The sequence below is a fragment of the Hesperophylax consimilis genome, chromosome 18 (assembly GCF_061612785.1).
Source record: "Hesperophylax consimilis isolate HC1 chromosome 18, BYU_Hcon_1.0, whole genome shotgun sequence".
Lineage (NCBI taxonomy): Eukaryota > Metazoa > Arthropoda > Insecta > Trichoptera > Limnephilidae > Hesperophylax > Hesperophylax consimilis.
Genome location: NC_142853.1, coordinates 9,898,139 through 9,925,950, shown reverse-complemented (window position 1 = coordinate 9,925,950; position 27,812 = coordinate 9,898,139). Strand labels below are relative to the sequence as shown.

Below are 27,812 nucleotides of genomic sequence, written 5' to 3'. Positions count from 1 at the left end.
TCCAATTCACGGTCAGTCCCATACCACAATTTTACTTGGTGTAAATTTGCCGGGCGGAGAACAGGTTTATTTCAGAGAAGGAAATGAAGAAGAAGCACTAGCGCTCAGCCACATTACGACTTTAACTGCTTGGTACAATTAGAATCGATTAGATGACTCTGCCCATTCCTATTTTTACCAGGATATCCCGATTTTTTTTTGTTTTCAACAGCAATAAGATCTGGAAAAAACACAAACAAGGGAGCGACAAAGTTATCGGGCGAATTGTTTCCATTTCACCACGCAATCGAGAACTTTATCATCTCAGAATTCTCTTATTGAAAGTCAAAGGTGCTACTTCTTATGAACATCTCCGAACGGTTGACGGCGTCATTCTTCCTACTTTCAGTGATGCAGCCCGTGAATTGGGACTGACGGATAATATCAACGAATGGGTAAAGTGTTTAGAAGAAGGGGTTGTTTTCATGATGCCGAAGGCACTTAGAAATCTTTTTGTTGTCATTTTAGTTCACTGTCTTCCCTCTGATCCACTGCAAATTTGGAATACTTTCAAATCAGCCATGTCAGAAGATTTTCTCAGAAATGTTGATAGTGCAGACTTGGCGGTGAATCTGGCACTTCTCGAAATAAGTGACGCCCTCCTGAACGAAGGTTCTTCTTGCATCGCACAAGGTTTACCGGAACCTGATAGAACTGTGAATATAGACATTAGTCGTGCAGAAAATGTAAATGAAGGAAACCTGGCATCTGAGATGCAGTCATTGTTGAACGCCCAACAACGAGAAGTGTTTGATTCAATCCTTCAAGTGCTCTCGGATAGATCGATTGAAGGTTCTTCTAGGTGCTTCTTCATCGATGGTGCAGGAGGAGCAGGAAAGACTTTTTTGTACAAAACATTAGTTCATTCGTTGCAATCGCAGGGGTTCAGCGTTTTGCGTAGCTTGGACTGGAATAGCCGCAATTTTGATTCCTGGTGGCAGAACGTGCCACACTGCATTCAATTTGCCTTTAAATTTAAATAGTTCGATGACGTGTCGACTTTCAAATAAAAATAAAACTTTAATAAGAAACGCCAAATTAATATTGTGGGATGAAGCTCCGATGGCTCCTATTTTAGCTTTTGAAATGATAGAACGTGCGATAAGAGATGTAATGAAAAACGAACTGCCCTTTGGCGGGAAAGTTATCGTTTTAGGCGGAGATTTTAGACAAGTCTTGCCTGTTTGTCGTAGAGCTTCCCGCGGAAAAATTGTTGCATCGTCCATCAAAAGGAGTCCGCTTTGGAGATTATTTAAAACGATCCATCTAAAAATCAATATGCGTACTGCGAGCGACCAGACTGCGTTTGCCGAATGGTTGTTGGAGTTGGGGAATGGAACATTACCAACTCCTCAAAATTGCGTACCGTCATCAATAGTTTTACCGTCAAGTACGATTTGCCAAGATGTGCTAACTCTCTCACTTACGAGAGCGGACGAGTTTTAACCGCTCCGGTTTGTTTAATCCTTTCAGAAGGTTTCCCTTGTTAAAAGATCGCTTAAAAATGTTCAGCATCCGTGTTTTATATAGTGCTTACCTTCTTATTTCACGAAATGCGCGTAACTTCTACCGTTTAGCCGGAATTTGCAATTATTATAGCATTTTAAACCGATTAAATTTTGAAAGTGAAGCTAGAACAAAGATTCTCAATGCAGTCGAAGATTTTATACCTGCCTCAAGTGTCAAGTGGTGTCGGGATTTACGGGACCTTTTCAACCGAGGATGTCTGCCTGGAGGACAAATAAGCCATATTTTGTTTAAAGTTTTTGTTTTTGTTTTTGTTTTTATTTTCTGTTTTTGTTTTTATTTTCTGTTTTTGTTTTTATTTTCTGTTTTTGTTTATGTATTTTGTTACAGATGACACACATAAACTTCACTTTGACTTTGGTTCAAGATTTTGCTTATGATAGCCTGCGATAAGCAAGCCCTAAGGGTCTGAGACAGAGGTGTGAAATCGTCGGATAATAGAAATAGAAAGAATTTTTAATTTATTTTGCTGGATTTTATTTAGGTATTGGAGCCAGGAAGGAGTCTGAAAGGGTCGAGAGGATGCATTAGGTAGCATGAAAGGCTGGGAGGTGACTGGAGAGACTAAGGTAGACTAGGATGAGGTGATTTTGCACAGCGGTGCTGCCAAGGTCTGTTATCTATGTGAGGATTTTTTTTTTTTTTTTACAGTGAATGCCTCACAAGAGTCCCAACTGCTCCCGTCTGGAGCCAGTGAGACTATGGCATCCCCAATTGGGGGATGTTGTGAGGCTGAAGGTAAGTGGGGAAGGGAAAGAGGAAGGTGGGGAAGTACCTGGCTATTCAGATCTAGTCACTAAACACGGCTAAAGCCATTTGGAGCAACGTTTCAATTCTGAATGGTGGTCTTACACCAGGGCGATACTGGTAGTATCTTCCACTCTGGAACGTGCCGCAAATATACCATATATTATTTTAATTAATTAATTGTGAAATAACACAAATTGATCAAATAAAATTTATTTGCGCACGCCGGGTTCGAACCCGCGACCTTCGGAATGGCAGTCCAATGCGTTATCACTGGACTATGCCGGCCGTCGAGGATGTTGTGTCGGCGCTCTTTATTGGCAGCAGACACATGTCAGCGCTATATTAGCGGCGGACACATGCCTGAGCGGATGACGAGCCTCGTGCTGGCACAGTTGGTGGACGGGGTAGTCTCTCTCCCTGCAGCAGCTGGTACAGTTCCTTCGCTACCTAGGACTCTTGCAGCAGAGTCTCCATCTTCTGTCTTCGTCGAGCGTCACAGCGGTGCTGCCAAGGTTTGTTGTCTATGTGAGGATGTTGTGTCAGCGATCTTTATTGGCAGCAGACACATGTCAGCGCTATATTGGCGGCAGACACATGCCTGAACGGATGACGAACCTCGTGCTGGCACAGTTGGTCTAAATAACAAATGTAGATCCTAGGAAATAAATTGTACAGCGCCCTTGAGGTGATTTTTCACAAAAACGGCGCTCTACAAATTATCCATTATTAATATTATTATTATTTTTTTTTAAACTTCCGATTTAGTTGTCCGGGTTAAATCTTCCCCAAAGGAAAAACTTAACCCTTCCACTCACTTTTCCACAAATGATCATCTAGTCAATCAACATTATGTAAGTGCATTATAGGTATAAGCAAAATAAATACAAAACAATACAAGAACAACACGTCAACTCACCAGAGATCAAATGGGAAAATAATTTATAATAAAAACACATAAATTTGTTTTTGACCACGATAGTTTTATTTTCACTCTACCGGTTTCGGAAGATCCCTTCCTTCGTCAGGAGAATATTTAAAACTAATCTACTACACAAAATATTGACACATAAATACAAAAATGTTAAGTGTTTGAGAGAGATGTCGACAAAGTGGAAGGGGTAATTACGGGAATTCCAGGAAGAACAGAGCGGTTAACTGGAAATATGTCAAGAATAGGACTATAAGACAGATTAATTTGGTTATTTATTATACTGGAGTTATTATTGATGGCTTTTCTGATTTCAAGTGCTTCTAAATTATCTAATTTTTTGCCTTTCTTACTACGGTGAAGAATTTTAACGCCTGTATCTTTACTAAAAGTATGATCGGTGGAAATGAGATGATTGGCAAACTCCGAAAAATTATTGTTATTTAAACATCTTAAATGTTCGGTGATTCTAATATTTATATTTCTAGTTGTCTTACCTATGTAGAACGATTGACAATCATTGCAACATAGTTGGTAAATGCCTGAGTGGCTAAATTTGTGATCTTTATCTTTAGTATTTTTAATATTAAAGATAAAGATCAATAATCAGAGGGTTCGGCTCGGTAGAACTTCTAACAGGGCCTATAAATCCTACTGATCCCTCAACATAAATATTTAAAAAATCTTTTATTATGCTACATGTATTCAAAATGACCGACTTTTGCATCTTTATATATAAATTTTTTGATAGATCTAATACGCCTAAATTTTTAATTAGAGAGCTAGGTATAATGCCAGTAGCCGAAATAACGAATGGTAATATTTTTATAGTCTGAGAATGCCAAATTCTTTTTTTTTTTTTAAACTTCCGATTTAGTTGTCCGGGTTAAATCTTCCCCAAAGGAAAAACTTAACCCTTCCACTCACTTTTCCACAAATGATCATCTAGTCAATCAACATTATGTAAGTGCATTATATAAGCAAAATAAATACAAAACAATACAAGAACAACAACACGTCAACTCACCAGAGATCAAATGGGAAAAAAAAATTCATTTCCTTATTATTATTATTATTATTATTATTACATGATGGTAAATCCAAAAACACCACGACTACAGATTATGAAACCACAAAAAATTTGCGCAGGACTAACGTTGCCAACGTAAAAACGTAGAAACTGCTATCTAACATTTAATATTATAGCTTCATGGCCCCATGTTCAGTATTTGAATCAGTATTTTTTGTAATGGTATCACTCAATTGCCAGGGCTCCTACCAGAGAGCAACTTGACAAATGTAAATTATCTCTCATAGCGAGGTTGAGGACCCACTGATATTTGGGGCTTATGAAAAAAAGATGAGTGGAGATAGTAGGAAGAATGTTGCAAAAAAGCATTTAAAATGGAAAATACATTGAGAAAGGCATTTAAAATGCAAAATGGTTTTTAGAAAAGCATTTAAAATGCAAAATGGTAAATGGCCATTTTGCATTTTGCATTTCCATTTGATATGGATTTATTTGAAATAAAGCACATCTCTGGTACCGATGCAGTGGGATCCATAAAGTTTCGAGAACAGAGATAATTTGAGAGCATAATAGAGAGGACGTTGGTCTCCTGGCCGTCCTACACACTCGTTCCTGTGTGATTGTACCTTTTTAGTTTAAATAAAAGATTTTGTGTGAAGGAGTTATTATTTCAAGTATCCATTTATACTTATATATTATACTATCACGCCGTTCACGAAAATTTATGAAGAGAGTATGAATTGCAGCACAATTCCATATCGGAACTCTTTAATTGCTTCATTCACATTCATACACACTCTTCTGTCATTTTGTTTTTATTTAATTTTTAAAAATTATTTTTTATTAATTTCAATGGCAAAGTTTGAAAATGATGTAGGTGTAAGTAGAATTTTTTTTCGCAGTTCTCACTAGGGTTTCCTGTTCTGAGGAGGCCTGTAGTTTTTTTAATTGTATTTAGTTTCAAGTTGTCTTTAAGTCAACCTCGTAATGTTTTTTAAGTTGATTATCACTTTTTTCACCCAGCCATGTTTTCATCTTTGTTTTGAATTTATTAATTTCCGTTATTTTGCTGTCTTATTTGCATTATACAGTTTCGTAGCATAGAATTTAATATTTCTTTGTCCAAAAGATGTATTCGAACTGGGAGTAACCAGTATATTTTGGCTTATTGCCCTGGTTGTGTATTTATGTTGGACAGTGGAGTATTCAGATATGTTTTTTTTAATTTAAATAAAGTTTTTTTTTTTAAATTCTATAAATTGTAGACTGCAATGTTTTTAAATACTTCTTCTGCCGGAGTTCGAAGAGGAACATTTAGATTTTTTTTTTTTTTTTTTGTAATTATTTTTTATTTTTAATAATATGTTTACATGGTACATAATTCATTTTACATCTTGTATTTTTTTACTACTCTTCCATTGAAAGCATTTGCTTGTGTATGGAAGGGGAGTGTACATAAATGTTGTTGTTAGTTAGTACTTAAATAATTCTTTTTACATAAATGTATGTTTGCTGTAGTATTTTTTTTGATAGTAGTGTAGGATAATATATTAATTTATTAAATTTAAAAAAGAAAGGAAGTTATGGAAAACTAAGGATATTTGTGAGATTAATTAAGTGACAGTAGTTTTTTGTTTCAGAATATTTTTAAAATGTCTCTTGACAGAGAGCAGTATTCGGGTTTTATCATTAATGCTTCTGATTTCTTTTGGTAGACGATTGAAAAAAGTTCTTCCCTGGTAAGTATAATGATGTTGGGCAAAAGACGTATTTAGTTTTGGGCATAGAAAAACATGTCTAAGTCGCGTTCTGTTTTCATTTAAAAATTGATATTTATCTTTTTCTTTTATAATTTGGATTAATGAGTTTTTAATATATAGGTCTTTAAATGTAGGTACTTGAAATTCTTCAAACAGGCGTTCTGTTGGGTAGTCAAAGGATTTTTTTAATATAATTTTAATAATTGTTCTTTGTATAATTTCAATTGGAAGAAGGTTACATTTATACGCGGATCCCCAACTAATAATAGCGTATTGTAAAGTGGATTGAACTAAGGCATAGTAAATTAAATACCTATAGATTTTTTATCGACAGAAAGTTTCTAATTCTTAAAAATATATATATTAATTTTGTTTACTACTTGACATATTTGTTCCTTCCATTTCAGATTTTTATCAATAATTACTCCTAGATATTTAATTTTATTTGTTGTTTTTAGTACTGTACAGTTTGATTTGCAATAGTTTTGGCTGTGAATTTTAGTATTATTATGTATGACAATGTTAAAATTTTTAGGAGTATCATTTGTATGGATTGCAAATGGAATTACAAATGTCTTTTCTTTATTAAGTGACAGTAAATTAGTGTCAAAAAAATTCTTGAGCGTGTTGATGTCTTCTGTGGCCTTTAATTCTACATTTTCCCAAGTCGTATCACTTATTATTAATACTGTATCATCGGCGTATGACGTAATTTGACCATGTAAGGGTTGAAAAAAAATATCGTTTACATATATAGTAAATAGAATTGGTCCAAGCACTGTACCTTGGGGGATTCCAAAGCTTGTAATCTCTTGATCACTATTAACACTATTATAACAATATTAATTGTCTTTAGTATACTCCTTTTTGGGCTATGTTGAGCCGCTCTGTGTGAGATTGTGCCGAGTTTTACTAGGGCGTCCCCGACTTCTACTACTATTCACTTTCCCGTCATATATTTGCCATTCTCCGATCATCCGATCACAAAGCCGTAATTTTTTCGCCTATATCTACTGACCCAACCATTAACAAGATAAAACAAATTAATTTCTATACCGTTTTCAAGTAGGTAATATTATAACAATAACAAAGAATCAATTATTATTGCTGTGAAAAAGTGCACAAAACAAACTAAAACAAATAATTTAGAGAAGTGTGATGCTGTTTCTCGTTAATAATATTTTACGGGTGAATAGAAACTTGACAATCCGCCTCTATTGATTGAAACATTTATTCGAATGCCCAGATTCAAAATTATTTACTAATATTTTAGAGTTTCGCGAAAAGATTAAAACCCTAACCAAAGCACCTGGATTTCAAGAGCTTTATTAAGCGACCCGATTCGGTTGCGAACCACACTTTGCGAAACGCTGATTTTATGTTTTGTACCTACAAACTTATTAGAATTTTCCAAGGAATGGATTATGCCGTGGGATTAGTATTTGTGAACTATTTTTAACACGTATATGAAAATATTAGAATCTGAATTATGAAAGTTATAATCACAATTGTGGCGTAAATTGTTATTCAAAGTTAGCAAAGTTTTACTAGCTTCACTACCGGTTTTACCGGAGATTTGAACTGAAAAATATGACATGCTTTATGTTCTTACTTTACAACAGGTAGGAAAATGGAAACCAATTTTGATTTAATTAGGAAATTTTTACCCACACAAAAAGGTTTGCTAATTTTATGACGCCAATGCGTTTTTAAAAAAAGTTTTTGATGCTTTTTCGGATATGTAGGTATCAAAGAGGAACTAACCAAATTACTTTTTTAACCCATAGATTTTTATCCCTACTAAAACTATTTAAGTAACCTCACAGATTGTAACAAGTGGTGTAAGTGAATTTGTGCAAAATCTTTCAAGATTCAATTTCCAAGTAAAAATATTATGGGTATGATTTAAAAAAAATGATTTAATTTTTTACCTTTACAGGTTGTAGCCTATAAGTAATAAAATTGTAGCGGTTGTAGTTATCTTCAGAGTGGCACAATTTTTTTCTTAAATTATGCTAAACATGTACAATTTTTGTGGTATCAGGGTGGTAACAAAAAAATAGATAAATGTTTTAAAGTGTTTCGATAAATAATTCAAATTGAATTCCATCACAAATTGTCAGTATCAAAAATAGAAATATCAAACAATGGTGGTGTGCATTTTTAGACTAAATTGTATTGCTCAGTGCTTCAGGATAAATCTTTAGGTCTGCTCTTCTAGTTTCCCAATGATAAAGATGCAATGCAATTTCGACAAAAAATTAAAATTGTAATTTAAAATATTCTTATTTTTTGTATTTTTTACACTATCTGCACACAGGAGACCCTGAGGAAAAAAATATCCCTCAAGGCCTACTATGTCGTCTTTAGGGATGCTGCGTGGAAGGTATTTTTAGGTAAAGGAATGAGAGGTAAATCTGGAAAGGAAAATAAGTCTGAGGGTCAATGTGTCCAGGAGTGAAGGACCATCCCTCCCACAGCGGGGCAAGGCGATAGGTCGAGAGTCCGGCTGGAGAAGTCAAAAGGTCTCCCTCAACCAGTCTTTCCCGATCTGGCCCGCTAAGCAGTAGACAAAGCTCACCCCTTAAACCCGGGCACACCTGCTACGTTACCAAACGTAGCGAACCTCTTGGGGTGACATATGGCAGGGGTGTTGGTTGTTCATTAAATGGTTACCGGGCAGCGGTACCCATGCCGGTCTCCCAAATTGGATGCCTTAGCTACTTGCTTCCGTCGCTGTGTTTGCCCCACCTTGTTCAGTTGTGAATTGTGCAACTCACCGGAGATGAATCGGAATCCTAAAGCAACATAGAACAGTCACCTCAGTGGCTACTTTATTAAGTGTGTTATGAGAGTGTCTACGTGCTCTTATAATGGTGTAAGGTCTACTTATGTACTAATAAACTCTACTTGCACCATAGAATAAATAATATAACACTAAATAGAAGTGCATTCCATACAAATTTGAATGGTAACAAATTTTTAATTTAACCCAACAGCCCAGCGTTCCATCTCACTCAGACTCGCACCTGATATCATAAATCTCCATCCATTTCAATTTAGAAAATACAGTTTTGTGGGGAGGTATCAGCCTCGATTAGACAAACATTTGGACCAAGAAATACGCTCACAAGGAACTTCTTGTGTTTTACTTTTCTCTATGACTTGCATAATTATATAAGTTCAATGTTATCTTAATTTGGGTGAAATTGATCAAATTTTCAAATTCGTAACTTATTTCTTGATCATATTATAATCAATTTTATTGACCTCTCTGAATGCTTTAAGCCTATACCATTTTAGTCACGGTGACGAATATAATAGAGTAGCTTTTGTTTGTGTAAAATCATTAACAAAGCCTATACGATTTCAGCCACTGTGACGACTGTAATAGAGTAGCTTTTTTTAGGCACAATCATTTACAAAGCCTATATTATTTCAGTCACCGTGACATTGGAATAGAGTAGGTTTTATTTGTGCAAAATTATTTACAAAACGCATACCATTTAGTTACGGGGCGACTGTGATAGAGTTCCTATCTTTTGTTTTTGCACAATCATTTACAAAGCCTCTATGATTTCAGTCCATAAACTTTATCTTACTAATACGATATGAATATACATCATGATAGCAGTCTGATGTAATGCAGTCAATAGATTAGGTTGGGTTTGCAAAAACAAAAGCTATTCTGTTCAGTCCTCACCGTGAATTAAATAGAATAGGCTTTGTAAATACTACGCTACCTGGAACTGTGAGTCGAAATGTCTTATTCCCGACGCAAATTATTTGCGACATTATCTTTCTTTCAAATCTGTCGATATTCTTTTACAGGCTTATCTCTTTACTGACTACAACCTACAACACGGGTGTGTTTAACCATCTTGGATACATATGAATTTTAAACTTAAGAGCTGTGAAGTGAAAGCATGCTTCGTACCTTTTTACGAGATGATTTTTGTGATGCTTTTATACACTGTTTTTATACTGTGAATAAAAATTGCGAGGCGAAAATCTCCAGTATTCCTTTTCTATCCAATAATAACTATTACTTACTGTTGTGGCTACATTATCCTGTGGAAGCCAGAAGTTTTTAGGTTGCCTACCTGCTAAATAGATAGTACAAAAAATTGTTGTAAACAAAATGAAAGAGCGAATAATTTTTGTAAATATTTATATTGTATTAATATTGAAGTTTTCCATTACAATTAAATTAATTAATTCTAAGTTTCTACATTCGTACACGTAATATTTGTCACAGAAATAATTCACAACATGACAACTCTGATAGGTTCAAGCGAAAACTATATTTAATATTTATTGACATTAACCGAAATTGGATATGAGTAGTAAATAAATTAAATAACATATCATCCACTCGAGCGATTGGTGTCATATATATACATTTACCATATTATTTAATGAATACCATTCCTCAAAAAGTTAATATGGAAACGTATGAAACTGATTACTGCAGTTTAAAATCAATGAATCCACCTAGATTTGACCGCTTATCCCATATTTATATGTTCTATAAAATTGGCACATTATGAACATATAAAACGTTTTGCAAACTTGGCATAATATGCCATAAATCGCTCGAGTGAATGTACCTAAAGATATTTTTCTATTGCATTTATATCTATTAATTGCAATGGTTTAATTTATATTTGAAGCGCCCAGCGTCAGAGTGAACTAACTAACTGCAAATTTCAGTAGAAATTTTATTGTTTCCAGAATATATATGCCATTACCTACTTCATTTTAAAAGATGTTTGAACCAAAAATATTAGGCTTGCTTCAGTCGCATTAAAACACAAGTAAAACAGAATATATAGATGATCGATATTAATAGTATTTTATTAATGTGATTTGACTGTAAACTACACGTAACCAATAGTTAGTACATAGTTGAATGATTTGAATGCAATTTATTGTAATACATTTTTACACAACGCATTCCACATTTAGACTGATACTATTTTATTGAATGTAACGCATTTCATCTTTAGTCACCTTCTATCGTACATTTATGAAAAGATTACGCATTCCATCTTTAAACTGCGTGTATTTTAAGTACATTATGTAAAGATAACGCATTCCATCTGTAGACTGCTTCTGTTTTAAGTACATTATTTAAAGTTAACGCATTCCATCTTTAAAATGCTTCTATTTCATGTAGGTACATTCTGTAAAGTTAACTATTCCATCTTTAAACGGCGTCTATTTTAAGTACATTCTGTAAAATTAACTATTCCATCTTTAAACTGCGTCTATTTTAAGTATATTCTGAAAAAATAGAACGCGTTCCAACTTTACACTGACTTTATTTGTAGATTCTGTAAGGAAAAAGCATTCAATATTTTGACGGATTCTATCTTAAGTAGGTATATTCTGAAAAAAATACAACGCATTCCAACGTTAGACTGATTCCTGTAAAGAGAACGCATTCCATATTTAGATTGAATCAATTTTAAATAAGAATAATAATATACTGATTTCTAGGTAAATTAAACCTTACAAACACATACTTATCGAATTTCGGGACATGACAGGCCATAAATATACAGTATAATGAAAATAACTTATCTAAAGAATCACAATATGAACCTATTACATTGCATTTTAAGATACTTATAACATTTTAATTAATTAACATAACCAATATTGCACTTATTCATAGTGACTTAACTAAATCTACGATTAAAAAGAAATCGTTATTATAATAGTTTTTTTTCTTGTTTGCACAAAGGGTTACCGTTGACCTATAATAGTTAAATTATATTTATCATATTATTTACAAGTTTTAAATATACATTTTTATTAATTTTCTACACAATTTTCAGGTATATTACCATAATATATTAAAAGTTTTCCTAATAATTAATGTTAATAATGACGAACCATTATTAGGCCATATTTATAGAAATTTATTTGTTTTTACTTCTCAAAATCATTGTATTTAAACCTGCCACAATACTAATTTTATATTCACTCCGCAGAATGTTTGAAACTAATATTTTTCGATGGTAAATTAACTTGCACATTACTTGTAAGACCAATATTTAAAATTAAAAAAATACAAGTACTCAAAGTAGCGATTCACAAAATATGTTTTTTTTATTGTTGTTTACTAGCGGTATAAACAGTGGTGTCCATTTTCTGTATAGACGGGTTTCCAATAAAAAAAATGTTCCAATGTAAATCAAATTGCTGGCAAAATAAATCATATGTATTTGACATTTAACATGTTTGACATTGTAAGCCTGCTGGATGACAGCAATAATTTAACGAAATTTTAATGGGAAAGTCAGCATTAGTATGAGAAAGAATTCTGATTGACTAAGATTGACTGATCACTTAGTCATAAACACATAGAATGTTAAGTTGTATTCTGACGTAAATTTCATTAAATTTCTTGAGATCTCTTCAATTAGTTAGTTTGCCACTGAATTATGCATTATTTTATCACCATTTAGGTATAATATCGCACGTGAGCTGGTGCGACTTTTTAAGGGCAGGTATTTCAGTACTCAGGGATGTTATCAGTCGGCTTATCCTGTCAGGGTTCCTACCAGATAGCAACTTGACGAACGTAAATATCTCTCAAGCTGAGCTTAAAATACAACTGAGATTCCTGTCCTTGTCAGTATTTAATTTATTATTGCGTAAATAAAATCTTAAAGTAATAACTTTATCGTTTACTATGTTAGTTTAAGAAATAGTTGTAGATCATTAAGTTGAATATCAGGAACTTTATTATTATTTTGGAATGTTAATATACAATTTTATTTATAATTTAATTAAGTATATATTTATTAATTTTATCGATGCTGATTTCACAAATTATTATCATTGGAATTTCGATGATTTTCATTATTTCATGAGGTTTTTATGAATATTCATAATCTGTAGGTCGGTAGGTAATATATTAATGATTATACTGGTTTATTTATTAGTACTTACAAATTAGTGGGTTCGGTTTTGCTTTTCTTCCAGCTACCCAAAGAAAAATGTTATATTAAAGAGAGAAAAAAAGAATTGCCAATAAACTAATTCAATTTTTGTAGAAAAATAATGGTGCTATCCATTTCTGTAAAAACGGATTTCCAACAACCACACAACAATTCAAGTCATTCAATTAAGCTTAGGTATATTAATGATTGATTAAGTTAATCTGATAAATTGGGTAAACAAGTAAATTAATAGATTTCGAAGATAATAGCAAAATAAAACAAGAAAGTTTGATAGAGAACGTCGCCAGGTTATTATTAATAAATATAGCTTGTCTTGTGGAAGCAGCAAGCTTCGGAAATCAAATAATTTATAATGATTCTTAATTTATTTACCACGTCTAATAAATACACAACACTGATTTAAGTACAACGATCGATGTATAACATTTTATATCAGACTCGTATTTACAATTATTTTATCATAAATATTATTCACAAAAGACTACTATCATTTTCCACTACTGATGGACAACAAGTCTGTCTATTTTCTTCTGAAGTCAAAGTGTTTTATACAATTTGTCGAAACTTGTCACTGTTTAAACAACTATTTATTAATTTAATGAAACATCACTATTTGTTTTATAGTATTTTTGGCTTGTGGCACACAATATAAAATATTTTAAAACTTTTAGAAAGTGCGTTATTCAATTTTAGACTGGTTTTAGAAACTACAGACAAAAACTGCAAATTATTTTTAACAATATTCTGAAATTATGAAAGCATTAAGTAACTGTGTGTTATGTAATGTCTGTGATTATAAGTTATTGTTTTTCGAATAATTCGATGGATTAGATTATTAGGAATTTGTTTGCTCAGTTTCGTTGAGCTGTAATCGAGAAAACAAATTGATGTCTGTTTAGCTTGTAGTGAGAACGTCATCTGCATCCGATTTGACTTGCTGTCAGAACATCTCCGCTGCAGTAACCGAAGAAGGTGCTTGCTGACTATCTGCGCATACGTCAATATGGGTATCATCAGGAGACTGCTCCCTACTGTGCGCCATCCTGGAAGCGGCTAGTCCAGCCAAAGCTTCTCGATGTCCACTGCTCAAGTTAGCCATGGCTTCTCTGTGATTGTTCAAATTGGTCATAGCTTCTCGATGACTGTTCAAACTCGACAAGACATCGCGATGGTTGTTAAGATTGGCCATTGCTTCTCTGTGGTTGTTCAGATTTGCCATAGCTTCTCTGTGGTTGTTGAGATTTATCGCATCTCTGTTGAGGTTCATAGCTTCTCGGTTGTTGAGGTTGATTGCATCTCTATTATTTAGGTTCATAGCATCTCTGTTATTCAGGTTCATAGCATCTCTGTTATTCAGGTTCATAGCATCTCGGTTATTCAGGTTCATGGCATCTCTATTATTTAGGTTCATAGCATCCCTGTTATTCAGGTTCATAGCATCTCTATTGTTCAGATTCATTGCATCTCTGTTATTTAAATTTATAGCGTCTCTATTATTGAGGTTCATTGCCGCGTCTCTATTGTTTAGATTCATAATGTCTCTATTATTGAGATTCATAGGATCTCTATTGTTTAGATTCATTGGGTCTCTATTGTTGAGGTTGATAGCTTCTCTATGACTATTGAGGTTGGCCATGGCTTCTCGATGGTTGTTGAGGTTAGCGATCGCTTCTCGGTGGTTGTTGATGAGCATGGCTTCTTGCTGGTGGTGTGCCACGGCCATGTGGTGATGGAGGCTGTTGGCGTTGGCGTCACAGAGACCTCCGGGAGGACTGATGCCCGATGATTGGAGATTAGCGAGTGTGCGAACCTGCTGATGAAAAGAAACACGAATATTAGCAAAGATATGTAATGACAATTACAAAAATGATTAATTAACCAGTTAGTGAGGTTGGCAATAGTTTTGTGGATAGGACGCGCAGCCATCACATCTTACAGCCTAAATGCCGTCTTAATTTCTTATCGACACAAGTCATGCTTAGAGAAAGGGTCTGCAGGTACTATAAACCCTAAAATATTGCATCAGCATGTAGACGAATATCGAAGTGTGTTAAATCCAGCTTTAAATGTTTAAGTGGACTGTATAACAGAGGTGTGCCGTCCACGAAGGTTGAAAAGCTGTGTTTACCCTAAGAAAAACGTACCAAAAGAAAAAATACGCAATTAAAAATAAACAAAGCCACAAATTTTACGCAGAATTTTTTTACGGGAATTCGGCAAGAAAGTTGTACGCTCATTTATTCAGCCACAACTATCAGTAAAATATGATATAAAATTTAATTTTCAAATATTCAATACACAATTTTTACTTGAAAAACTACACATAACCTACCTTTAGTCGTAGGAAAATGCATACCACTGCTGTAAAATATTATGGAAAACGAAGAAAATGCCTGAAGGAATTGGAATAAGGTGATTGTTAGGATGAGACAGGAATTGGAGGAAAATAATCAATAGGAAGCAATCATTAAGTAGGAAGGAACTTGGATAGTTAAATGATTGTAGGAAATCAACATAAATGACATTAAAAAACAGACATAAACGTAGATAATAATAAATAGCAATAACCTGTAGCAATAATCCAGATCCCAATATCCTTGCCTGATGCTCCTGCGCTTTGGCCCTAAGACACGCTATAGAGTTGTTCCTGAAGGCCTCGGGGTCCTCTGGGTAGACCTGATCGCGGGCGGGTGTGCGGGGCCCCTCGGGGGGCGGCGGCTGCGGGGGCGATCGCGAGGGGGCGGAGCGGTCGGGCGTCGAGGCGCCCAGCTGCTGTTGCGGAGCTGATTGGCCGGGTGGCGTCTGGAATGAGGATAGTAGTTTTTACAAGTGATGATGGTAAGGCTTTTACAGTATTACGGTACTCTGCAATCAAGGACAGAATAACAAGGGCTTGTGGGAAATACATTTTGCATTTCATAGTAGGCTTCAGCAACATCTACCAATCATGCAGCATCTAATTTATGGCTAGAAAGACATCCACAGGACAGCGGTATGGGTCATGGTTCAGACACCTGGAAAGTAATTGTAAACCATCTCATAAAGATTAGGTACCCACCTAGTTATAATCCGCTAAAATACTGAAATAACCGCTTACTCGTGTACTTTTGATTTAGACGAAAGTTTGCTGTACAAATCGATAGATAAACTGACATCTTTCATAGATATCATTATTTTATGAAAATACACTTTTTGCAAGTTATATTTGTTTGCGCAATATGAATGCGATTCAATAATATTGTCCGTGTAAAAACTATTCATTATTCATGAAAGGCAAACATTCAATCCAATATTGTATTTGTTTGCTTTTCTTGAAAGAATTGAGTTTTCATACGGACAAAACTATTCATTATTCATTTTGCACATGTACGGGTGCAAACCAATAATTCATCTTAATATTTTAAAGTATAACTTGCAAAAGGTATATTGAACGCGTAGATTTTAACGTTAATTGCTTTTATGTTTGAATAATTCATCGATTTTGATGAATTTTAATTACCAGGTGCGCTGGGTTGGGCGTGTTGGTTCCTCTCTCGCTGGTGTCCGTCCTTGATCCAGCGTCATCTCTATCTGAGGACGCAGCATCCTCCTTCAGGTGCTCGGCTGCCTCCAAAGACTTGCGGTGCATGCCTGGGGAAAAACAAAAACATTACGTTACTTGTAGTGTGATATTATTATCCCGTCGGTGAAGCTATCAATCTAATCACAATTTTCGATTAATCTTCAATTATAATAACACAAAAATGAAGCTAAATTGTAGCTTTTCCTACAGTTTTGCTTCTTGTTATTGTTAATTATTAAATAACTTATTATTATTTATTAGAAAATTAGTAATGCACTTGCTGTATCCCTCCGCCACCCGTTTTTGTGGCTCAGTCGGTCTGTGCAGATAGAATAATAATGCATGTTGCTTTTACGTCCAACAGATAGCGCTGTTTTTAAAAAGCATGTTTTACCTGTCACAGGTGATATCTATATATAAAAACATACGCTTATTCGAATGCAACGGTGTGTAAACATTTCAAAGAAATCGTTGAAGAACTTTCGGAAATTTAAGATTTCATAAACATTTACATTTTTATTTATATCGAAGATATTAGAATCATCTTTAAAAATACCATTTTACCTCTGAAATTATTTGTGACAGTATTATTTGATTAATTTATAAAATTATTCACAAAATAAGTATTAAAAAAAAAACTCTTATGCGCTTAAATCGACCATATCTCGATTCCGCTTGCAAAGCGATTTTCATACATTTTACCTAAGTATATTGATTGTGATATTAGATACTAAGTATAGATATATTTTCATACCCTCTACCTAGGTATATTCATTGTGAAATAAGATACTAAGTACAGATATATTTTTAGCTTAATTATTTCTCTTAATACTACACTTGATTATAGTCGGAGGCGGTTTACTTACGTTCCCCGCGAGCACTTAGGCCATAGGCCCATTGTACTATTTTACATTGTAAAATATGTAATTTTCGACCTACGCCTATGCCTAAAATGCAGCTATTAAAGAAGTATTTCAAAGTTAGAAGTTTTTGTTTTAGATGCGTCTTAAACATGCTAAATAAAATCAGGTATTTTCGTTATATGTTTTTGTAAAATTTTAAAATGAATACAAGTTACCTAAGTGGTTACGAATTTGGATGTCGCGGGTTCGAGTTGCCCTTTTAGAATATCACCATTCAGAATCAAAAAAATGGCTTTAGCCGTATTTGGTGACCAGATCTGACAAGCCAGGTAGGTACTTTTCCACATTACAATATGCATCACTACACAAACCATGGTCTCACTGGCTAAGGACAATTGGAAGCAGTTGCAAACCACTGTGCAATACGTTTACGCTATTACGCTATTTTAAAAGTCCGTAATATGTCGTCGTTTTGAGACAGTCATTTTTTTTATACGTGCTGAATTTAGAAATGTATAATATCACATAATTACTAAAGAAAGTCAACATTTTAATTATAGATAATAATGACTAGTTTGGAGTCCTGGAGGTTGTGTCTTCTGAATAAGACAAAATAAACCATGCTTAAGCTAAAACAACGGTAATTTAAAAAAAAATCTAATTAAAAAATCGGAAGCTTGGCTTGAATGCCTTGCACATAGACAAGGACAACACACATAATTTCAGACCAGTTAATTGGAAATAATAAGCATTACCTAACTATTTTCCATTTATTTATAAAATTTAATTATTCTGGATTATTGGCGTAATGCCGTATTTTACAAAACTCCTTTATCATGAGCTCGGTTTTGGGGAGCCTTACTGTGTCCATCTCGTACTTTCCACCAAATTAAAGAACGACAAACATATGTTTCTAAGTGTTTGTAACGATGTTTATTTGTTTGTAAGGATGTTTATTTGTTTGTATTGTTGTTTCATTATTACGCATTTTGTTGGCACTGTAATGAGATACGGAGTAGAATTAAAACTACTCGTAGCTGGAAAAGGATAAATTAATGATAAAAACAAAAAAATGATTGAAATTTAATTGAAATACCGTCCTTATCAGACACAACAAATAATTCATGCCAGAAAACTGATCAAATGATTGTGTGGTAAAATGGAATAAAGAAAGGGGTTTAAGGAGAATTTTTGACATAGTATTTATGCAAGACAGAAGAATTTGAGGAAGACAAGTCACGATCGAGTGTATCAAAAATGGTGTTTTTAAAATGTCCAGTCTAAAAGTTTAATTCCTGAAGTATCATAATAATGCTGTTGCTTAGATTAACCTAAATATATTTAAAAAAGACCTTCTGCTAGACTTGTATGTATCTAATTGAAATGTTGGCTTGCATTCCGATGCAGTGTTTTGTGTATTGCCAAATGCACGCTTTTAATTGCCATTTACCCCAACGTGTGAAGGGTTCTTGCAATAAATACGAAACAGGATCATTTGCGTCCATCACTCCATCCATTCCTGCACTATACTGGGTCTGCTGGAGGAGGGGGGGGGAGGAGAAAACCTAAGTGGGCTTCCCAAATTACATTTTAAACTAAGCGCGAACTGTCTCTCATGACGATGTATGCGAGAAGTTGGACCATTACCACCGCGCACAGAATGCATTAATACAATTGCTCGCCGACAGATAGCGCCTTTGTCTCTGTAGTCAGTACCCGAGTGTTCCAAGTTCAAATTACAAGCGCGGGAAATAAATCCCTTTGATTTAAGCGGCTTTGCGTACTTATTTCCTCGCTTTTAACACCGCTGCAGCACTTTGAGATTTGCGACTAGTGTTTGCCGCGGGAATCAGCAATTTGGGAGTAATTTGGTTTGAGTTAAATGCTCGCGCGATCCGATAGATGGCATTTTATCATCGGCGGTTATTTGACGTACGTTTTGGCGGGAGATCGTTATGGCCGCCGTCCTTTGATGGGAGGCGAAGATAAAGAGAAAATGCATCCATTTGATGTGAGGTGAATTATGCACTAAATGTCGATTACTTCAAGTTGTTGGGAGGCGAAGATAAAGAGAAAATGCATCCATTTGATGTGAGGTGAATTATGCACTAAATGTCGATTACTTCAAGTTGTTAAACGCGATTTAGGTAGAAGATTTGGTCTTAGACAATGGAAATATTGCTAAAAGCATTAACTCTTTTAGAATGCATTCCTTAAAAGTGTTAAATAACAATTACAACACGTTTATGTTGGCTAGCCATCATTTTCACTAAGGTAGGTACTGTTAAGTGTTTTAATGGCCCTCAATACTAAATATTAATACAGATTCTCGTAAAAGTATTACGAATCTACGATATAAATCGCAAAAGTCAACTGAAAATACCGCACTCTTACACAAATACCTGCACTTTTTGTTTGATTTCCGTGTTTAATTTTATAATTTACATTTGCTAAATACCTTACAATAAACATCCAATTCCACAAGACTCGTAATAATATTATTTACGATTTACAGTTAATAATCTTAAATGATTTAGTGAAATAAATATTCTGGTATAACAGGTACTTACACATGTACGAATGTCATTTTGGTATTTCACTAAATAGGTAGATATATTCATAATCTCTCACACCCTGCCAAAAAGAGTAAACCGTCGCGAACAGCGAAACTCGTCGGAAAATTCTGAGAGAAACTTCGCAAAAGGTCATTTATTTACGTAAGCATTTTATAGTTAAAACCACTTATGAAAAGGATTTTTTATAAAGGGGCAGCTTATTTTTCCGAATATTCCTTGCGCGCTGCAGCTATAGAATAGAGCGGGAAAGCAGTAGCCGTGTTTCTAGAAACGGCGTGTAGATGGTGTCCCTTGTTTTTCTTCCCGTTGAAAGAAAGGGGCCGGTTATTGAAGTGTACATATTTCAAATGAAGAACGTCAACTAGTGCGCGAAAATAAAACGTCGTAAATCCCAAACATTAAACACACCAATTTGTGTACAAATCCCCCAGTCCGTAAGGCACAAAATAGCGTGATTTTATAATCGTTTTTGATGGTTATGATCTGTATTGGGGTTATGACTGTTTTGATAATATGTACATTCAAACATGGCCGCTGCTAGGTTTATTCGACTGTATTTGTGGTTATTAAGAGCGAGTACCTACCCGACGAGTAATTATAATCCATGTTTTGTTTTTTCTCCCGCTCGACCTCTTATTTGAGGGAAGCCATTCCGTTTTTTCTCTGTTGTTCAGGATCGGAGGTCGCTGTGAGGGGGGTTGACATTATGGTGGGATGTGAAATGGCTGGGTTCTTTTGTCCCGGTATTTACCTGTTGGTTGGTGACGCTAATGTGCGAGATGCGATAAGTAATTAGAATCATAAAAAAAATGTTGGGAGAGGAGTTTCTATACCTAGGTTCCTACGTCATAGGTACCTACTAACACAAAGAAAACGAACAGAAGATAAAACATTTTTCTGCGGAAGAAAAAGAAATATTAATTGATTTACCCGCAGCTATTTATGTACGATTTGTTTATCTGTAGGAGTGTTATAATGTTTTCAGCTTGTTTTTCTCTGCGCATTGGTTACGTAAAAAAAGACCCGTCGCACAGTGGACGGAATGAAGAAAAAACACGAATTAATTGTTTGCTGGCTAAATATTAGTGCAATATTTTTTTTTTTATCTTATTAATGAATTATAACTATTTTTACGTAAAAATATTAATATACAAGTATGTAGAAATTTACAACGACAAATAATTCAATACAATTTGAAGATATACAAATGTCTGGGAAAATAAAACATATTAATCATAAATATTACATATTATAAGTCACTTCTATGAACACAAAAAGATGGGCAATAATCAGGTACACACATATTTTATAAGAAATATGGTCGTATAAAAAATCTAGGTGCTAAAGGTGTCTCCGTTGTCATCGGAGTCTAAATCATCACTCAAATTTCCAGAGCCATTGGACGGAATTCTTAGTAGACTTAAAACTTCAGTTGGTGACGTATTCTTGATGCTCGACGAGGTGAAAATGTTATCTGTTTTACGAGTTTTGCAGTATCACTTTTTCCTGCGCTTTGAAAACTCATTTCTGCTGCTAACTGGAGTTCATCAAGAGTGCGAGACTCTAACAGATCGTGCACTTTTTTCTGCTTTGATCTAGAACCACTTTCTTGAAATATTTTTATTGGTCTACCCAAAGATTTGGAGAAAACTAGCTTTTCTTGCAACCACTCTAAATTATGTTTTTCAAACCTCGCAATATAACTTTTTCTCCATATCTTCATTAATTGTAGTGAAAAATTCTTAATGTTTTTGTAAAATGTAGGGCTCAAAATGTTAGAATCTGCCGCTATGTGGTATTTTTGTGTTACGTAATTAATTAAAAACTCTTTCAATTTCACAGAAGTGGCATTTAATATACCCCGTTCTTTTAATGCCTCGAATAATTCTCTCCGGGGAATGCATATAGGCCTTCCTGAAAATAACAAAATTGTTCAAGGAAGGACAAAAGATGATCACAATTTATATATGACATTAAAGGTGAGACTTCATTCTACAATACTTTTATATTCATAAATGGGAACAAACGATGTTTTGTTTCTAAATTCTAATTGAAATATGCATTTTAAAAGCAAAAAAATTCAAAAATAGTGTAAAATTAGATGTTAGTTCAAATCTCACACACATGATATATTGATATATAGTTTAGTAAATTAAAATAAAAATACCTTGAGGAATGTCAGCCATAACAAACTTTTGTAAATATATCCAAACGTCACTTATTACTCAACCGTCTCTGCTAACGCGTAGGAGTGAACTGAAAAACGCGATGCCGAACATCCAAATTACGACACACTTTGCAGCGTTGCCAAACTTCCATCAAGCCCTATTGACATATTTAAATTAACACATAAAATGCAGAAACTATTGTACTACACTAAAAAAAATATAAATATTAAAAAAATTAACATTTGCAAAAACCACTTAATTCGCGTTTTTTTTCCATTCCGTCCAAAGTGCACGACGCGTCGTCTTTGAAAAATAACCAAGGTAATATAATAAAATGGAATTTAAAAATAGCCACATTTTTGTGACTCCTATAGAGAAAGACTTGTCAAACCAGTGCCATTCGTTCAGGTATACATTAAGTTCACGGTCCCACACTACACGAAGAGTCTCTGGTAGCTACTGACCTGGATCAGTTCAATGCATCAGTCCCTCTTCTTCCGCTGCCAAACACTCTATGCTGCCACTGACTATGAGCTTCTTCGCTCTCCAGCTTCGAGTTCTCAGTTTGGTGAGCGACATGTCCAATAATCTTTAAATATTATATGGGTGGACAGTTGCCTAGTTCTTAAAGAAAAGTATTAGCTTTGAATTATTTACCTAGCAACCACGGAGCCACGCTCTCGTTCTCCTTGGCGCTCTTTAGTATCGTCTCCGGCAGCGGCAACGAATGGCGTACCATGGCCCCGTACAGCCCGTACTCCGCCATGATGGTCGACCGCCCCCAGCACTTCTCCGTCTTGCGCCACTTGGCGCGCCTGTTCTGAAACCACACCTGGAACAACAAATAATATTTAATGCCTTCATATTGCCAACTTTAATATGCCGAATATGAAGAATGTCATAAAAGTATGATTCACAAACTGTTGAAACCTTGGATAAACAGAAACTAGTAAGTTTAGATAGATTGCATGGATTGATTTTTTTAATCTAATCGAGAGCTAACTGTCTGCTTCAAAGATCAACTTTTTCCTTACACCTTTATAGCTACAAGTAGCGTGTCCCAGGGCTCGCATCTTGGACCTATTCTTTTTGACACATTTACAAATTATGCTACCAATATATTTAATCGTGTTTATATTTTGATATTTGCAGATATGAATATTTTTCAGAATTATTGACAATATTGATAGCGGCTTATCCATAAAATCGAATCTCTTTAAAATTTTCAACTGGTGTAACAAAAACAAAAATTAACATCAGCGTGCTCCATAGGGCTCGCATCTTTAACCAATTATTTTTAATATATTTATAAATTATGTTACCAATAGTGTTTATATTTTGAAGTTTTGCAGTTATGATTTTTTCCGAATTATTTCCAATATTGATGATTGCTTATCCTATTCTCTAATTCTCATTAACTTTTCCAATTTGTTTAACAAAACCAAACTAATAATTTTAGTATCATTTCGCCCGCCATAACCCAGAGACGAAATCATAAAATAATGGATAAAAAAGCACACACATATTCCTGTGTTATGGCGGATGACGTTTACAGATTGATTAATTACAAACTTATTAAGTAGGTACAAGTATTATAGCGTGGAAATATTGAATACGATAATTAAGAAGTGGATAACGTGATACATGAATGAAGGGTGTTGAAGTTAAAAAGTACGTAAAGAATTCGGGTATTACGCTTGAAATAAATGCAGATGTAAGGATCCACAGCATTATTTTTGTTTTGAATGAATGGAGTCTGAATTTAAAATCAGGCAGAAGGTTGAAGATTTTAAGGGCTGGGTAGATGAATTAATTGTCATTGTGCTGTAAACTGTCGGCTGTTTATAGTTCTGGCTTCTTTTCGGTTCTCTCCACTGGTGAAACGGTATATTATGTAATAGCAGGTATCTTATATAATGGCGCTGCGGTCGTTTAAAAGGTTTTAAATGGCAACACCAAGATGGTTTACAGGAAAACAGAAGAATGTTTGAAAAAACACAATTGTCCTAGTGCTTAATATTTTTAAGTTTAACCAAACGGTGTCCAGAAATTAGTGGTACTTACTTTCCGAAAGGAGATGATTCTACATCACACTGTGACACTTTTATGTTTAAACTTATTTTATTAATAATATAATGATAATTTAATGGAAAGGGGATTTTTTGTATGCATGAAATATCTGTACAAATAGCCATTTATTAGATGTTAAACACAATTAAGATAACGTCTATTTCACAGCTCAATATTATGAATAAAAAATGTTTGAAAAATTGAGCTGTTTTGTTGTCAAAAATAATGTTAATTTCTAAAGCAAAGTGAGTAGCTTTGTGTTGTCATATAAATGAAAGTCGTTCCAAGTGAATAAATTTCAACATTTTATTACCAAACTGTATATGGTTTTATAAGACTCCAACTATCCTGTGTATTTTGTCCTAAATGTCTGTATTATGTCATATTATTTATATTTTAGCAAAATAAATTTTACAAATACTAAATTCAAAGAGGCCTGAGATGAATAATATGTTAATTCCATAGTATCGTCGACTCATTTTTTTTAAATTTTAAGTCGTTGGTGTGTCACTGGTGTAAATTTTTTGAACCGATCACAAACCGAGTAAAAACAAAGTTTTCGTAATATAATTTTAATTTTCAAATTTTGAACTAGTTATGCCATCTCTTGGGCCGGCTGCATTGTAGCCAATTACAAAGACTTTTTTTTGGTTTGACCTAGGATTGATACTTACTCCCCAGGGACTGAAGTCAACACCGTTCACTCCAAAGCCAAATACTAATTGGATATTACCGACATTTATTTCATATACTAGGTAGTTTTGTTAAAAACCTTAAATAAAAATTAATAAAAAAATAAAAATTAAAATTTAAAAAAAATCGTGTGCGTGCATGAGGGTTGATATAATGCATTTTCATCGACAACGAATCTATTTGCCGAGTTTCAGCTCGATGGGACTACAGAAAGTGGGTCAATTTCCACTCCCAAGATTCCATTTCATTAATTTGATGTTTTTAAAAAGAGTTCGTCTTTTGAATGCCTGAAAATTTAACCTTGTCAATCTATAATATGATTTACGTATGTACCCATACATATTTATAACACGCACTCGCCTAATTCACTTATAGAATTGTTTTTCTAATCCGTCCGTTTCTATTTTATAGTATTTTCTAACAAACCAACACAACAGAGGGGTTTGTCTTCCATCTAGTTGTTTATCCCGAATGCCCTGGGGCTCGCCAACCGCAGGGATGGATTTATGGCGGAAGTTGCCATCTTAGATGTTGTTCCAGTTGACAAATTAAACTTGCAGTCTCTTTTGGCAACTGAAGCCGCAGCAGAGATCGGGAATTGCGAACGGTCGAGATCAAGTTACAAACTCGGCCGGATGGAGGGAAATTAAATTGATTGCAGGCAACTTTTCACTAACGGATAAATAATTAGTCGATAATAATAGAAATTAATAATGAACACACGTTTTTAACAATGTAGGTTAAATTTGAATAAGTTAGTTAGTTAAATAGTTAGTGAAGGTATTTGGCTTAGTTGTATCGAATATAGTTTTTTTTTTGCAAAGGTGTTTTTTTTTTATATCCGCATAGGAGGACCAAAGGAAAATAATTTCCCTTTGGAGCCTATGTCATCTTTGTAAATGCTGTATGGAGGGTAATTTTTATGAAAAGAAATAGTGAACATGTTGTAGGGATGAAACACAGTGGCTGGCAAATAATTCCAAAGTCGAGCTGTTGAACTCAAGAACGAGTCGTAGAAACAATCCGAAACGCTGGCTCTAGAAGGAAGAGAATTATCATTATACTCTGGCGTTGTGGGTTCAATCCTCTATTATTATTTAAATCCTCCATTACGGCAAACATGGATATTATATGTTTTATGTTACTTAAGGTTGCCTTGTTTCACTTTGAACATACGGCAGATTCCTCCAAATTAAGGTTTTCTATAGTTTTTCTTATTTCCAAAGGAGAACATCCCAAACATAGACCATAGAATAAACCCTCCCACCCCTCACACAATATACACAAAGTATGACGGTCGGTGGCTGAGTTGACATCGCGTTTGGGTCCCACCCAGGCGTAGTGTGTTCGATTCCCAACTAATTATTCACATTCCTGACTAAGTCCTCCATCACAACACAAGCAACATTTTCAGCTTACTGTGATGGTAGTAGGAGATTTTCAAATATTCTCAGGTTATTCGTAACCCGGGAATATTTGACTTTCTTACTTAAATCTGTAAACAAACACATACCATGATTATTTAAAAAAATAAATTATTTTGTTACCAAATTATTAGGTAGGTAGATAGGTAGTAGGTACTTAATGTACTTATGATGTGTTGTTAATCTTGGGTACCCCACATAACAAACAATTTCCAGCGTTGTTAGGCGTTCCGCAGGGGTCAAACCTTGGTCCTCTATTATTCATCATACTTATAAACGAAATCCATTTCCGAGTAAGGTACGGCAGGTTTCTACTATTACGGATGGCATCAAACTTCAGTTGGAGATAACCTACATTAACCCAATTACCAAGAGTGTTGCAATATTTAAATGCAACATAAGAGTGCAATTTAATATTTAAAAAATGTAATAAACACCTATACCCTTAAGACTTAATAGAGAAAATAATATGCAATTTTGTAGGGTTTTTAAAAAACAGTTTGACCTACAAAAAACAGATGATATATATACAAGACTATAATATAATAGTAACATTAATACCCAAACGAGGTCAAAAATATAAGACGCAAATGACGCCGTTTTATTTACACAAATAACAAACAAAATTTAATTCAGTAAATTTAAATGATTCTCATTACATGGTAAATAAGAATATAGAAAATTTAAAATTCATAAAAAATCGCATATAAAGGTGGAAAAAGAAGGAATTCAAATATTGTCAGGTTTATGACAATACTTGAATGTACCTATCTCTCTTTAATAGTATATTAAAGTATAAGTGGATAAACAGGTCTTTAAAACATGCGCGATTTTTCGAGCACGACGGCGTAGCGTTTTAAAGACCAGTTATCCACGAATACTTTACGCTATTTTTTTTTATTGGTACACTTTGAAAACATAAATATTGATATTATTATTAAAAATTTGGAAATAAGAACTATTAATGAATTCGTGATGTGACATCACAATATCTTGTTGTCATGGAAATGAAAACCACAAACATTAATTTGCAATCTGTCACATAAGATTAATAGTTGGATTTATAGTTAAAAGTTGACATTTAACTTCACATTTTGTTGATTTGTTGATGTTGCCATGGTAACTTTAAAAAACGCGCGTTCCATAAAGTGCGATTTAAACACGCTAGAGCGTACTTTAAATGAGTAAAAAAGGACACCAATAAAAAAAATATATTATAAACGTAAATCAGGTAGGTAGGTACCTACTTAATTAATACGTTTAGAGGGCGTGATTTCAACCAATTGTATTACATCTATTTCCTACTAATATTCTCCTAGCATACTCGAATGTTGGTGCGATTGACTTGCAATCTCAGTCACATCGGAGTAAATCTACTAATTGCATTGTATAATGGAGGTCGGTCTGAGTGATTAGACGCCGGACCCTAGTGACAGCGACCGAACCAC

The 27,812-nt window shown here is 34.2% G+C and overlaps 1 protein-coding gene across 3 annotated transcripts in view; it reads right to left on the bottom strand.

The window, feature by feature from the left end:
- Positions 1-10,221: 10,221 nt before the first annotated feature.
- LOC149415332 (uncharacterized) overlaps positions 10,222-27,812 on the bottom strand; it is a 209,848-nt gene continuing 192,257 nt past the window's right edge. For 2 of the 3 annotated variants that reach the window (XM_089642536.1, XM_089642538.1), the window contains 4 exons: positions 22,835-23,009; positions 16,508-16,638; positions 15,577-15,810; positions 10,222-14,821 (listed from right to left, as the gene is read on the bottom strand). In XM_089642536.1, coding sequence (XP_089498662.1) covers positions 13,949-14,821; positions 15,577-15,810; positions 16,508-16,638; positions 22,835-23,009 — 1,413 coding nt within the window. In that variant the 3' untranslated portion in view covers positions 10,222-13,948. The remainder of the gene's footprint in view (positions 14,822-15,576; positions 15,811-16,507; positions 16,639-22,834; positions 23,010-27,812) is intronic. The other variant, XM_089642537.1, reaches the window with a different exon arrangement.